The sequence below is a fragment of the Aythya marila genome (assembly GCF_965140915.1).
Source record: "Aythya marila genome assembly, chromosome: 16".
NCBI lineage: Eukaryota > Metazoa > Chordata > Aves > Anseriformes > Anatidae > Aythya > Aythya marila.
The window spans coordinates 2,772,722-2,788,217 of NC_139057.1; the positions used below are offsets into that span (position 1 = coordinate 2,772,722).

General features: G+C 44.8%; 1 protein-coding gene across 1 annotated transcript; it reads left to right on the forward strand.

Annotated features, from left to right (window-relative positions):
* The first annotated feature begins 526 nt into the window (after nucleotides 1-526).
* BHLHE23 (basic helix-loop-helix family member e23) lies at nucleotides 527-2,404 on the forward strand. Its single transcript, XM_082773620.1, has one exon. The coding sequence runs from the start codon at nucleotides 586-588 to the stop codon at nucleotides 1,249-1,251; it is 666 nt and encodes a 221-aa protein (XP_082629746.1). The 5' UTR covers nucleotides 527-585; the 3' UTR covers nucleotides 1,252-2,404.
* Nucleotides 2,405-15,496: the final 13,092 nt, after the last annotated feature.

Genomic DNA, 15,496 nt, shown 5'->3' on the forward strand with positions numbered 1-15,496 from the left:
CTTGTTCATTTTAGAAAGGGAAATGTAGGCATTTTAAAAGCTCCTGTAAGAGACGATATCATGTTGAGACAGGAGCGTGGTGACAGGGCAGGAGTGTGGTGATGGTCAGGAGCATCGTTACAGGACAGGAGCATCATGGCAGGACAGGAGTGTGGTGACGGGATCGGAACATGATTCCGGGACAGCAGACCCGGACAGAGCACACCAGTAACAAGACTTCACCCCGGCACTCCCCTCTACCCGTAGGGGACCACCAGTCCCCCCACCCCACAGCCCTGCGGCCCCTTCCTCACGGCCGCGCTGCCCCCCCCCAACCCGCTCCCCTCAGCGTCTTCCTCAGGCGGCGGGGACGAGGGCGGGGCCTCGGCCAGCGCGGGGCCGTTCCCGCCGCCCCTTTCTGCCCTCTGATTGGGCGGCGGGGCCTCGCGCCGGGCCGCTCTCCGCTATATAAGCGGCGGCGGGGCCGCGGTCGCCTCATAGCCCGCCCCCGGCGCGGAGCGGCGCGGAGCGGAGCGGCGGGGCCGCGTCCTGCTCTTCATCATCACCCTCCTCATCCTCTTCCTCCCTCAGCGCCGGGGGGGCAGGATGGCCGAGCTCAAGTCTCTGGCCGGCGAGGCTTACCTGGCGCTGGCCCCGGGTTACGCCCCGTCGCCTTTCACCTACGGCGGCGCCCAGAGCCCTCGAGGAGCCTTGTCGGGGGGCGGCGGGGCGGCTTTCCACCACCCCGGGGCGCTGGGCAAGGCGGCGGAGAGCAGCGGCGAGCAGAGCGGCGACGAGGAGGATGCCTTCGAGGCCGGGGCGAAGGGCGGCGAGGCCTTGGAGCGAGAGGGCAAGCTGAAAGGGGCCGCCCTGGGCAAGAAACCCAAGGAGCAGCGCTCGCTGCGCCTCAGCATCAACGCCCGGGAGCGGCGGCGGATGCACGACCTCAACGACGCCTTGGACGGCCTGCGCTCCGTCATCCCCTACGCCCACAGCCCCTCGGTGCGCAAACTGTCCAAAATCGCCACCCTGCTGCTGGCCAAGAACTACATCCTCATGCAGGCGCAGGCTCTGGAGGAGATGCGGAGGCTGGTGGCCTACCTGAACCAGGGCCAAGCGCTGGGCGCCCCGCTGCCCGCCACCCTCAGCCCCTTCGGACAGTCGGCCGTCTACCCCTTCACCGGCACGGCCTTGCCCGGCTGCCCCGAGAAATGCACTGCCTTCACGGGAGCCGCCTCCGCCCTCTGCAAACACTGTAACGACAAGCCTTGACTTCTGCCTTCTTCGGGCTTCTCGGGTTTATTTTTCTTTCTCTTTTTTCTTTCTCCTCTGCGCCTTTCTTTCCGCTTGCCACCAGCCCCGGCTTCCTGCCATCAGTTAAGTCTGGGTTTTCTGTTTGTTTATTTTTCTTAAATCACCCCCTCGTACCTCGTTCGGAGATGCTGGGACCCAAAACACACCCACCGTTAACTTTTACTTTCTTCCCTCCCGTGCAACTCCATCGGTAGTCATTTCCCTCCCAGCCTGTTAGCAGACTGTGAGCGTGGCGTTTCTATTCTGCCTGCTCTGACCTGCAAAGTTTTTGAGCAGCTTTTAAACTACAGAAGCACAGGGAAGGGGAGAGAGAGAGATCTGGAAGTGGAAACCTCAGTGAGTTTTCTTTGGACTGATTGATCTGGGTTGAAAACAGCTTAAAAGGAAAGAAAGAAAACCCAGCCCCGAAACTATGCAATGTTTCAGAGCCACATGTAAACGAGGGGCTTCATTCGTAGCCAGACGGGGCTTGCTTGTGCCCCAAAACCCGAATGAAAATGTCATTTGGTCAGCTCCTGGGAGGGAGGCAGTCTGGTGCTCTTGATAAAGCTATAGATGCTTCAGAATAAGATGCATTATTTTGCTCTTTAGAAAATAATCTTGAACTGAGGGGACTCTGATTGTATGCTAATGCCTGCTTTTTGCCTGTTTCTCAGCTTGGTTAAGTTTTCCAGATTTTCCAAAGTCGTTGCTCATCATAAGCAAAGCAAAGGTCACTTAACATATTTATATGTATTTATAATAAATAAAAGACATGAATAACCACTTTCTCTGTCCTACATGTCTCTAAAACCAGCTGGCAGTCCGAGCAAAGCCCTGCTGAAGTCAGGTAACGAGGAGGTGCTGTAGCAGTGCTTCGCAGGGGACCAGCGCTGTGAAGTTAGGCGAGCAATCATCGTGCTTTAAAAAGCTTGTGGAAATCCAGCTCCTTCTCAGCAGGGATTTGTGTTTTTTTTCTCCATCTTTTCTAACGAATCTCAAGTACACAAAAGTGATGTTTACAGATAAGCAGACTGTGAATGCGTGAGGTTTAGCTTATGTATTTAAATGCTTGCTGGAAAATGTTTTGCCCCCAGTGCTGGGGCTGCGTTTAAACGGGGCTGCTGTAGCACTGAGCTTAGCTCTGAGGACACCGGTGTAAAACACGGCAGGGAAGGAAAGTGTTTAAAGACTCTGCTCGTCCCTTCAGCTTGGTTTTCTGTTATATCTGCAGCTTGACCCGTGGTTTGGGCTGCTTAATGTCACGGCTAAATGAATAATCTCTTGCCGAGTGTTGACTGCGGTAGTACGAGTTACCAAGTGAGTCCCTCGCCGACCAAGTTTTGATGTCACTGTGCTGGTTTACTTGGGTTTGCTGTTTTATTATGTTTAACGCTTTGGTGCCTTGTATGCTTCACTAATCATTATATAATCATAATTGAGGTGCATTCAGTAATTTCTGCTCAGATAAGAATACCCACCCCATGTCAGAGCAAAAACATAAACTGGTACAGTCGCAGCCCGAGGGGCTCGAGCTGTCCGTGGCCATTTGTGTTAGGAGTGGGCTGTAACTATTTAGGGTTATTAAACCAATTTCCATGGCTGTCGTTAGTGTTATGCTAATTTGAAAAGGACTGCCATCCCTCTAAAGCTGCTTGTCGGTGGCACTTAATTTTAATTAATACATTTCCAAAAGACTTTTTGTGTTTGGAAAATGAAGTGTGTGATTCAGCTTCATTCATGAAGACGTATGCTTAAAACTGATTCTTGCTCACTTCCAATTTTATATCTTCATTTCCTTTTTTTTTTTTTTTTTTTTTTCAGAACAGTTTATCTGTTGTACCCCTTTCCATAAAAGAAAGTCTTGAAAATATTCTTTAAAGGCATCTGATGAAGTGAAAGCCAACCAAAACCACTCCTGAAGCAAAATTGACTGGAAACTGCAAATCAGCAAAGGTCATTTGATATCTTGCAGACTGAGTTGTTGCCAGAAATTATTTTGAAAAAAGAAAAAGGGGGGTCTGTGTAACAGAATCATGATTTTTAGCTAAATGTTTATTAATTCTGGTTAAAATTATTGCAAATTGAGCAGTTGGGAATATTTAAATGGAGAATGGTTTAACTTATGTTTTATCAGAAACTAAAATAGTTGGAATATTTAACAGCTTGATATTAAAAAAAAAAAGTTTGGATTGGTTTAGGAACTTACACTAATAACAATTGAATTTATAATTGCTTTTTTTCCCCTCAAATAATTATGGTAAAAAGTGGCTCAATTTCAGAGCTGAGAAAAGTCTTCATAGTCTTGCAGACTGTTATTTTAAAGATATTTTTGGAACAATTATTTTTAGTACAATGATTAACTTCTCCTACAGTTTCCATGAGAAAAAGGCTTGCTCGCATTACTGTATCTACCTGGAATCCTAAAAATTCACCTGCAGGGAGTCCTTGAAATATTCAGAAGGTTCTTTGAGAACCCACATTGAATTAATTGTTTGCAGGAGGCTAAATGTAGAATTTCAAATGCAGAAGTTAAAACCTTTTTTTAAGAATATTTAAAAAATTTAAAATAGCAAGCTTGAATATCTAAGTACTGTTAAAAGGCTAAGTATTAAATACAAATGTAGAACTTATCAAAGTAATACTAAAGAAACGTGTAAATAATGATTAAAATCTACTTGAAAGTATAGTTGTTTTAATTCCAAAGTAAAAAGAAGCCCAATTATAACTCTGCCACAGACGAATTAATATTAAACTACAAGGTGACTAGCTTCTGAGATAATCTGAAAGTTCAGTTCCGTGACTTGTTTCTAAGCCACAGTGGACCTGCAGGATTTTAACTCTTTTTTTGTACAGAGTTCAAACCCATACCGAGCCCTTCGTGCTTCCTGTTGACAGGAAGGCATCTGTTTCGGTATGATTTGCTCTGCGTTGAGCTGCTGCTAGAACTGCTGCCAAGTGAATGCCTGATACTGCTGGAAAGATGGTTTTGTTGGGGGGAGATAAACTAGCGTCTGACTACTGCATTTGTGTGTGTGAAGCGTCAGTGTTAACCTTGCAAATGTGGATGGTTATCCTGGGGATAAGATCCCATGACCTGTCATTTATTTTTCCCCAATGAAAAAAAAAATCTATTATGTGTTCCATGTAAGGTTTCAAGTGTCTGGTTTTGGTTGGTGTTTCAGAGAATATAAAGGGAGCACTTCAAAATGCTGAAACTCCCTTTTTCTTCTCAAATGTCCTTGTTACGCTTCCTGTTTGTTTTTTATAAAGAAGGATTTATGATGTATGCTGGGATGGAACTGAAATACAGATCATGTGTTCTAATCTACTTGTTACCCTGGTATGTTCAAAGAAAAGACAATGCCAACTTTTAATTAAAGAATATATTGTTTTCTTACCTCCCTTAGTTTTTCTTTAAATTGCAAAAATAGTCAGCATACGGTCTCAGTAGGAAGAGATGCAAAGAGGAGATGCTACTCACCTGCCTGTTGCTTTTGTATGATATGTAATATCCAAAACTAACGTTTTACTAGCCAGTGTAACCTTACTAAGCGGGATTTGGAAACTGCTGTCAGTTTGCACTGTATCAGTCAAGGTTTGGCATTACTAATCTTGAGCTTGCAAGGTAAAATCTTCTTGAACCAAATACAGCGAAGCAACAGGTTTGAAGACGGAGGGCCCGGATGGCAGCTCTCTTCTCCAGATACTGGTGAAGATTAAATTGGTTGTGGTTTCTAGAAAAGCCATGAGAATCATGCAGTTTCCCTTGTTCTTTAATCCATATTGCTGTTTTTGTGAAGGACAGGCACAATATCTGCGTATTGCCGCTTTGCTCAGCTCATTTCCCAGGCTTTGCAAAACAAAGCTCATCATTCTCTGATCATTTTCAGGATTGTTCTTTACATATACATTTCTAGGATTTCCACTGTAAAACAGGAGTCGACATTTCACGAGGCTGAAATGGATGCGGGGTCCAATCCTGCTGCAGCAGTACGAACTGGGACACCAGTGGAAGTGAGACGGGGCCTGATGCTCCACAGCTCCGTGTGCTTTCCGAAACCAGGGTAACGCTGCCCTCTTTAAGAGGCTCCAGAGGACCAGAAAAATCTGTGCAAGCTTGATCCCTTTACCGTATTAGCCTTGTAGCATAGCTGTGAAGCACAGAGCATGGTGGATAAAGACACTTAAAAGCCTCCACGGCTCGTCAGAGCAAACCTGCTTATTGCCAGCACAATCACAAAAGTCGCAGCGCGTGCCGGGAGGCTGAGTTCTCCCTGCGGCACCCTGGACAGCAGATTTCTAGCCCAGTTTTCCCCAACTTCAATCATTTTGCTTAGAATTCAGAAGAACAAAACTAAGCACTCCATGCTGCACTTTTCCCTCCTGTTTCTGTGGCGTATATTCAAACAAGTGTGTTTACTGGACGTGCTCACAGAAATAAGAGGTCTGACTTTGCAGTGTTATGGAAATTTAGCAGCATTATTTTTTTCTGTGCTTGCTGTCTGCCATAAGAATTAGCAGAGCAAGCGGTGCTCAGATCTCAAATGAGTGAAAATATTTTGAGAGAAGGCTAGATACACCATCCAGTATTTTTAATTTTCAAAAGCGCTTTTATTCTGTTATCTGTCATTTGATAGAATTTTGATTAGTATTGCTCAGTAGAAAAGTTTGGGATTTTTTTGTTTGGTTTTCTCTAATCCTGATTAAGGCTAGAAAACACTCTTGATTACAGTAATTTTAATAATGTAAATTTGTTTGTGATATGTCTTTAGTCTTTAATCCCCTTTGGCATTCCGTTCAAAGGGAGATGAAAAATTCAGGGATTTATAACATTTAAATCAATCATTCCATGAATGCTTCTTATTCAGTTGTCCTCCTACGTGAAACAAATTCCTAATGCATATATAACAAAATATTTTGCTATCAAATTAGAAATATGTTTGCAAGAGAGTGTTTTAGAAAAATAGCTTAATTTCAGACATTTTCTCTTTACAATAAAGCATGTGTGCATAAAGAAAATGGTAACAATTATAAAAACAAAGAATATATTTGAAAGGTCTTTGCCATTCACTGAGGTGTTTTGAATGATTTTCACAATTTCCTTTATATAATCTTTTCATAATCAAAATTCATGTATTTATTCTTCTACCTGTTACCTCAAAATCTTGCCTTTGTATTTATAAATACACATAGGTTTTAAAGTATCCAGCTCAATTTTTTAAAATATTTTTTCTGCAATTAAGAATAGTCAGGTTTGAGTTAATGTTTATTCCTGAAATGCTAAATGGTTTCATACATAATTCTAAAAAAATTCTTTAATATCAATTAGATAATTAAGTATCAGTATTGAAAAGCAATGATTTAGAGATTTAGCCAAGATTTTTCAGGGGAAAAAAAAAAAGTTTAATATTTTGGCTATATTCAAGGCACTGAAAGTTGCAGAACAAAGACTTGCAGGAGACAAACCACAAGTACGTGAGCTCTTGCACAACACAAGCGTGCTGGTCTTCAGACTCCCTAGCAGAAGAATTAAAAGATACATATTTATTATATCAAAGCTTATTTTCATTTTTAGGTATTTAATTTCATCAGCGATTCATACTCATTAGAACCTGCCTCAATAATGCTGTTTGGATGGGTTTAATTTCTGTTTCCCGATGCCAGCACTAACGTTTTGTGTGTTTATGTGTATCGATAGGGAACTGCACCGTGAATATAACCCAACCTTGCCCAGCTACCAATGGGAAAAAACTATCTGCTCTTTTGCCTTAAGTATTTCAAAGGGAAAAAACATGGCCGAGCAAAAAAACATCACCCCAGTTTTTCCTCCAAGCCCACTTTTGTCTAAAGTAATGAGGCCATAGTCAGTTGGCTCCGAGAAGCGTTGTGATTTAGTGTGACGTACAGTGAATCATTGCAGATCCATTCGGACTGCATTCGTTATTTTAATGAGACAGAGGCAAATCTGGGTTTTGGCCGCAAACCTTAAGATGCAAGCATAATGCGAAATGTTTGTTGATTGCCACAAGGCAACTGACATTACAGATTTTTATCGCCATCATTACGTGGCTTAAAAACCCACCACATCCCAAGACATTTAGCCTCTTCCATTTGCTCCTGCTAATGACACGGAACTTGCCACGTTGACATTTAAGGGAAGAAAAGCTAATCTGGATAATTTCTCCACTTATTAAAACCTTAAACTGCATCCCAGGGTCTGCACTCTTTTCTTCACGCTTTCGCATGGCAGCAGGGAAGCCCTCACCACCACCGCAGCGCGGTCACCCAAAAAAGGTCACAGTCAGTTGGGCGACAGCAGCACTAGGTTCCCCACCAGCCTTTGCTTGATGTAGTATCAGAAATGACAATGAGGCGGGCATATCTTTGCACAAGCAGTAATCACAGTAATGGTGTTCCGCAGAATTTACTAGTGCTGAACTTTTCGGCGTGCTGTAGTACCGCTGCTGCTGCTTCTTCTTCCCTGATACCAGGGAGGAAATTTATTGTGCTTGATTTGCCTTCCAGCAAGTGGCAGTCAATTGATTATGGAAAGAATAAACTCCTAAAATTACATCACACTAATATATCTGGTTGTGTGTATGCGTGTATACCTGTGTCAAATGCACATCCCTTGCATGTTAATGTATATTTGTGATGCCTTCCCCTACGCTGCATGCACTAAGGAGTATACCAATAATTTATTTAGCCAATGTGTCTTTTTTTCCATCAATTGTTGCTCGCTTTACTGCTTTTGTCATGTTTTCACAAAACTTTGTGCACCACCATCTGACTGCAGCCCAACAAATGTCATTGCATAAAAACCTCTGGACTCCCGAAACATTGCCGTGACCCGTGCAAGCTGACAAACCATGGATAACATTTCTCCTTTTATTTCACCTGCTAAAGAAAAGCAGTGCCTTGGGAGGGGGCAGGACAGGCTGCTAGCTTCTCACTGCCATCAGCAGTTTTGCAGACAGAGGGATGGAGAAGCAGCGTTATCGTTGCTTTCACTGGATGCCAGGTGCATGCATCCTATTTGTATCGATCTGCTTGATGCCAGGTAAAAGTGTCCCGTATTGCACTATTGACAGAGATGTCATGAAGTCGTCCTTATGCCACCGGTTTGAGAATTGTATTACCTTAAGTATTTTTTATCTCCTGGCTGCTTCAGTGTAAAGCAAACCACGCAGCTGACAGCCGCGGTGGGTGTGCTCGGTGTTTACGGCAGAGCTGAGGCTGTAGGGGAAAAAGATGAAAATCTCTCGCAAAATGTTAAAATGGCTGCTGACTTGGAGGCCTCTGGGTTAGTTTTACATCCTCCCCAGTGTCCAAGGAAATACGATTTTACTCGTAGCAAGTTTCCTCCCCTTGGCTTTTTCCCTCTCTTGCCTCAGTCAGTTTCCTGAAAGATTTGAGGACAGAAAACACTTTAGTTACAGGAGCTCTATTACTCCTAACGCTCCTTTTCGCAATTGAATGTGGCACTGTATAGGATAATCTTGGTACTGCAGACTGCACAGCAGGCAAACCTGTTCCTCTGTGACTCCAGTCCTCTTTCGGTGCTTGCAGAGAGGGGTGCTGAGCTTCCTTGGGCACAAATCCTCTTTTTGGGGGTAAGCAGTGCAGCACAGGGTGCCTTTTTGAAATGCTTCTCTCCTTTTCGGGTGCTTGGGGTCCTTAGGTTATATTTCATTGAAAGCAAGACCAAAACCTCTTCTTGGGCAGATTTTCCTTTCCTTTCTGAGATTTTGTGTGCACTAGTTAGGACCACACTGCTTCTTCCAATCCTCGTTCTTGCAAATAATCTCTCCTGTAAATGTTTTTGCCCTCAGTGGAATTCTGATCCAGCCTGCAAACAGAATAGTTTTGATATAAATAAGTGAATACTTTTGATACAAATATGTGAATAATGATGCTCAGCCACGCTGCATGCTGCACGCTTGTGTCCCTGTCTGCAGATATTTACTGGTTTGCGTCGCCAGCGCTGAACCAAATTTGGAAGCAGCATTGGATCATTGTAGTGAAATCCTCTTGCTTTTCATGCCCTCCCCCAGTCGCCTTGCCCCGAGGCACAGAGAAGATGAAGGCGTTTGCCCGTGGACACACACTGACTCGAGCTCGCTGCTTCCCCGAGCTCGCCGCACACCGCGCTGCCCCCCAGCCCCATCCACGCTGGCACCAGCTCACTCCCCGCAGGCTCCCAGTCCCTGGGCTCTGGTGTCACCCAAGTCACCTCCCAGCTCCTGCTAGAGCAGCAGCAGCCCACGGAGAAGGAGGTGTAGCCAGGTCTGGCTGTTTGCTAGCCATCTCCTGGTGCTGCGCTAGCCCGAGGCGAGGCGAACCTGCCCCAGGGGGCAGCCAGTCCCCAGCTGCTTGCAGAGGGGAGAAGCAGAAAGTGGCTTCAAGCCACCTTTGTTCTCCAGTCCCCGTCGTGCACTGAGCACAGGCGAGTCAGGGGGAGAATCTGGGCCAGGGTTTATGAAATGCCTTGCTGCAGAAATCCTCTCTCCATGAAAAACCCAGTGGTGTTCTTGCTGAGCTCAGTCTGAATGCCCTCTGCTTCTTGCCCTGAAATGGGGGAGATGCAAAGACACCAAAGGAGATCCTAGCCCTGTCTGTTGTGAGACCACCAATCCGTAGCAGTAAGTGGCACCACCGGGCTGTCCTCTGCTGCTTTCTCTGCCTCTCTGTCTCTGTTCAAGCCCCAGGCTTGTGCCTCAGTCCTGCACGGGGCTGATGACCCCAGGCCACAAGACTGATGCGCAGTGGGAGCAGGAGCTGCTCTTGCTGCCTGAACATCTCTTTGCTTGTCTTTTTGCAAGCAAGGCAGCCACTTGCAAGGGACTGGGTTCCCTTGAACCTGCCCATTACAATAAAGTGATCTTGAATTCAAGTGTCTGTCTAGATACTCACAAGGCGGACAGAGTGGGCTGAGTATCTTCGTTCTTTCGGCAGTCAAGAAGTGGAAGTGACATGTCTTTCCTCTCCGTTCTCTGCCTCTTCATTTTCCCTGGGAAAATCTTTTAACTAATTTATGGAGTAATTATTCTCGTTTTGCATGTGTGCAAGTAAATGAGCGTGTCATTTGTCTTCGTACGCATGAGGAAAAACTATTTTCTGATGGAAAGATAATGGAAACGCATCGGGGTCGAGAGAAGGGTTTCGTTAGAAAAGCACAGCTTGACAAGTACGACTCCTGCACACGGAGCAGGGCTCATTCACTCCAGACCAAAAAAAAAAATCACTGGAAGTCAGATGGTTCCTAACTGAACATCTAAAAGTCAGACAAATAATTCAGCCTGGGCTGTCTCCATCCTGAAGAACAGTAGAGAACGGTTTCCCAAGGGTAATTCATGTCACCGTAGATAGGGTGGACAAGTCACCTCCTGGGGATGCTTCTCTCTTGACATTGACTGCAGAAGCTGCACAGGTAGCTTAGCATCAGTGCCCACTTTTCAGGCTTATGAACACAGTGACAGATGCCCTGCCATACAGCCTACTGCTAGAATTAGGACTTAGTGTAAGGATTTGAAAGGTTTCGTAGCATTTAGAACAAACTGGCCCCAAAAGAAGCAGCCCACCAGCAGCAAGTACAGCACAAGGCAATGAGAATTTAAAAGCAGCTTTCATTAAAGCCACCAGGAGAAAGCATTTATATCTGTGGGAAGCATGTGTGGTCAGTAAATAATATGGGATAATAACAATGAAAGAGATTAATGAGTGGGGTAAATGAGTAAATTATGCTAACAAGCCTTAGAGTCGAGCTCTTCAAGCTGGAGGTTGCAACAGGCGGCGGCTGCAGTCGGGACGTGCCACATCCAGGGCAGGGTTCCTTTCAGAGGCCCCTTGGAAAGATCTGCCGAGTAACACAGACCGGATTTATGATGCCAGATATGTGATTAAGTGAGGTTAAATTTGCAATTCTCTGTTGCCCGGGAGCTGTGAGCTGAACAGAGCGATTTTGGTTGCAATAAGAAAAGGATGAACAGGCGCGCTGCAAAAATAACAGCACTGGCAGAGAGAGAAACCCTGATTCCATATAAACCAGAAAAAATAACTGCACATGCAACGTGGCATTCTGAGAACACAGCAATTAATAACGCTTTTCTGAAATACATAGGATGGCACTGCATTAAAAGTTTACTTCTGATTAATGCAAAGTGAAAGCGGCCCAGTGCAGTATGTTATTTGTCCTGATAGATTCGGGAGCTTCTGCGAACAAATACTAAGGAAGCTGTGAAGCTGTCACATTTTGTAAAGGCTACTAAAAGGTTATAGATTTAGTTGCTACAGTTCCAAAATGCAATCATGTTTTTAAGGCATTTCTTTTCCCTGGGCGGAGCTTTCCCAGGCACTCAGGAGGTTTTTAATTGGAGTCTGTAACTCTGACTGGTTTTAAATAGTGCAGCAGAGAGGTCACCGATCCATGGTGGCACTGTATTTCACTATCGAGGCTTGACAACAGTATCCCATAAATATCTACAGGAAAGCATCCTTAATGTCCCCCAAAACACAGCGACTGTGCTGTCTGAGATATCTACAAATCATGAAATCCAGTGATGGAGTGAGCACAGGGAGAGCCGCTGTGTTTAACCCCTGAATGCTGCATTTTTCATCCTTACAAGGACATTAGATGCAATAAAATGAATTCTGGTGGAAGCGTGCATCTCCCTGAAGTGGGCAAATGATAGGTTAAGAGAAAGCAAATGAAAGGTAAGATTAATAGCATTTATCATGGCAGATAGACTAGCAGTTTGCTAATTAAAGATGTTAGAACATAGAAGCAGCCAAGGATCAGTGGCTTTTAATGAGGATGTTGTAGGGTGATTTAGGTCTAATTTTCTGCTTAATAAGGCTGGTTTAAAAAGTAATTTTGTTGGGATGTGACTCTCCTAAACCTGTTCATTATCAGTGATGGGACTTCACTTCAACACTCCAGGAAATGTTGTGTTTAATTAATATTGTGTCGGCAAGTGGATATGCTGACAGATGAGAAAAAAATTGATGAAGAACTTTCAAGGACATTGACTTCATTACACAGCTTCATTATAGCCTGAATAACTGGCTAAATATGTCATTGGAAAGATAATGTCCCACTTTTAACTCTTCTCTGTGTGTTGTTGTTCATGTAAGTAAGCAGGGTATATTTTCAAAATATTTTCATTGGGAAAAAAAAACAACAGCAAGGGATCAATACTACAACATTTTCTCATTGACTCATTTTCTTTAAGAGATTGTGAACGGATAGCAGACTATTGAAAGCAAAATACTGTATATTACTTAAATTAATTTATCAATCATTTTACTTGGACAGACTAAGACTTTACTAAGTGACATTCTTCAGCATTAGGTAATTTTCCACAGCATCTCTGAGACAAGGAGAGAAATTAATTTAAGAGATTTTTATTTCTCAGCACACAATAACATCCTGAGGTATGTTAAATGACTGCTCAGTGTCTCAATATATCTGTTAATGGAGATTTATTTACATCTATTTGGCTGCTTTGTCAACAGAAGGTCAATAAATGTTTGCCCATTAAACGAATGTTTGTCCATTTATCTGTGATCTTGTATACAAACATACACTAACTTTATGTATCTGCCTTACTGAAGCCAAATCAAGTGTTCCAAAAGGTCCTGAATACCTTGCTTTACACAGGGAGGGTTCAATTTTAGCAGTTTGAGTGAATCACAACACGATTGCCTATAGGCAAGGCAGACCACGCAGCGATGAGAGCAGAGGTCCTCACTGGCAGTGTTACATGAGCCAGCGATGACTTTAATATCTCCCATGAAAAAATGGGGCACCTGGGAGGGAATCTCAACCAAATCTCTTCATCTCAGCTCAAAAAGGAGGAACATTGAGGAAAACTGAGTCCAGCCCTAACTTAGTGGGTTCAACTGCCAGTTTCTCCTTCTGCAGCATCCCTTGGCTCTCTGAGGATTATCTTTGCACACAAGCTCTCAGCTTTGCCACGGCTACAGCTGAGCTATGAGAAAGTCACCCTAGGAAACAATTCGGGAGGGAGAGCTTACTAAGTCCAATTAACCTTTGGACCGAGAGGCCACTGTAATAGCTTGCAGTTGTTCCCATCCTCTGCAGCCTCACTGAATTTTCAACCAGAAAATACAGCCAAGGTAACTTGTTTCAGGCTGGGGCATGTCACCCATGTGTGACCTTAGACTTCAGACTGGGGTCCTCTAGTCTGTAATATAAGACCTCTTGGAGCAAGAAAATAAGCTTCAAATCTGATCTTTCAGACAGGGGTTGGGACAGAATTTTATATATATATCTATATATAAATCACAGTGTCTGGAGTGTTTACCTGGAGGACACACAAAAGCATCCAAAAGGTGTCTTTCAAGCTCTCCCATAAAATCAGGTCAAGCAGCAAACCACTGACATTCCCTGGGTTTCAGTTGCCACTTCTTTGAGAAATAAGAACATTTAAAGAAGGAGAGGAAAAAAAAAGAATGATCGACCTTTGAGGCTGAAAGAAAAAGCAGAAAAAAAATGTTTTCAGTCTTAATCATTAGGGATATTAGCCAAAAGAAGAGGGCCAGGCAGGGGAACAAGAAGAGGCGCTGACTGCAGGCGACAGCTGGAGTTTATCTGATGCGTCAGTTCACTTTAGCACCTCCATCTTGTGCTGCTGTCACTTTCAGATGACGACTTTTACAGAATGGGATTCGCGAAAGCACCCTGCCGTATCAGCCCCATTCCACACTGAGTTTATCCCATTGCTGTATTTGCCTTTACTTCGTATTTCCCATAGCTACGGGGAGACCCCCGCACGAGAGCATGTGTGTCTGTGGAGCCATGGGCATGTGCAGGATTTGGCCCTCGCCCAACACCCTTGAACTCTGCCCACAAGCCAGCTACCACCAATAATGACTCATTATTTTTCCACCCTCGGTAATAAGGCAGGCAACACGCAGCCCAACTGTTCAATGCAGGAGTAGCAGATAGCATCCTGTCATCACCGCAAATCTGACTGCACTCCAGCACCTTCTGCTGTCTAGAGAAACTCAGTAAGATACCCTGGGCTTGGAAAAGAGGAAGGGATGAATGAAAGCTGTCGTTCTACACCCTGGTCTGTTTCCTCGGTGCATGTCTAATGACCTCCCTGATGGGTAATTGTGGGATTAGAGCCTCGGAGTTGAAATATCGCACGGGGACATCTGTCAGCGGAGCACACCATCGCCTGGCAGCACGGTGATGCTCTTACACGGATCAGCCCCAGGAGGAAGGTGCCTGGGAGATGTAACACCGGCTAAGCCTGTTAAAATGTGCAGCTCCTGAGAAAGTGGTGGCAATTGGCCACTTGCAGGCACGGCTGCCCCCTCCTTGCACATAGCCATGGGAGGACGATGTGCAGAGCTCTTCTCACCACCCTCACCAGGGACTTTGGTCCTCGGTGGCAGCAGGGAATAGCTGGGAAGAGGCTGCTTATGGGGCTGCCCCTCCACATCCTCTGCCAGCACCCACGGATGGAAATCACTGCATGCTCATGTCCTGGGGCATCAAAATCCATGACAAAAAGAGTCCACCCTATTATTATCCACTTGGTGCACTTTGTCTCCTGTGATTTAGTAAGTTATCTGCCTGGGTAAAGTCCCACCACGCAGGGTTGGTCTTCCAATGGTCAGATAGCCAGAGATAGCACAAGGAATTCTAAAACAGCAGCCTCTGTTCCCTCGGTCCATAGAGAGAAATCCCTTACCTATTTATCTGCATCTAATTGCATCAGTTATGTATTAGTGCTGGTCCATGCTCTGATGTAAATTATGCACACCGTATGGCTCCCCATTCTCTGCGGATGTCTTGTTTTTAATAGCTTTATCTGTGCTACTTGTATAAATAATGAAGGCTGGGTTCTGGTCATTGGCCTGGGCTCACCAGCCCAAAAATCGTCTGTTTGTGCTCATCCCCCCTGAGCTCCACTCATCCTGACTGCAGGACCTGGCACCCTGGCGTTAATCTCAGGGCAAGAAGTTCAGCCTGTGTTTTCCCCCAAGTCCTGCAGCTGCAACGTCCTTTTTGTCATCACTTTCAACATTTTGCTGGTATCTTCTGACCCCAGCCCAGCGGATGTGCAAAACCTGCCCATGGGAGGTGATGCCTGTCCGTGTCCATCAGGCTGCCCCGTTGCTTTCTCCAGTTATATGTTATATTTATCTACAGTAGATACATGTTCTAAATGCACGGCACCTTTTTTCC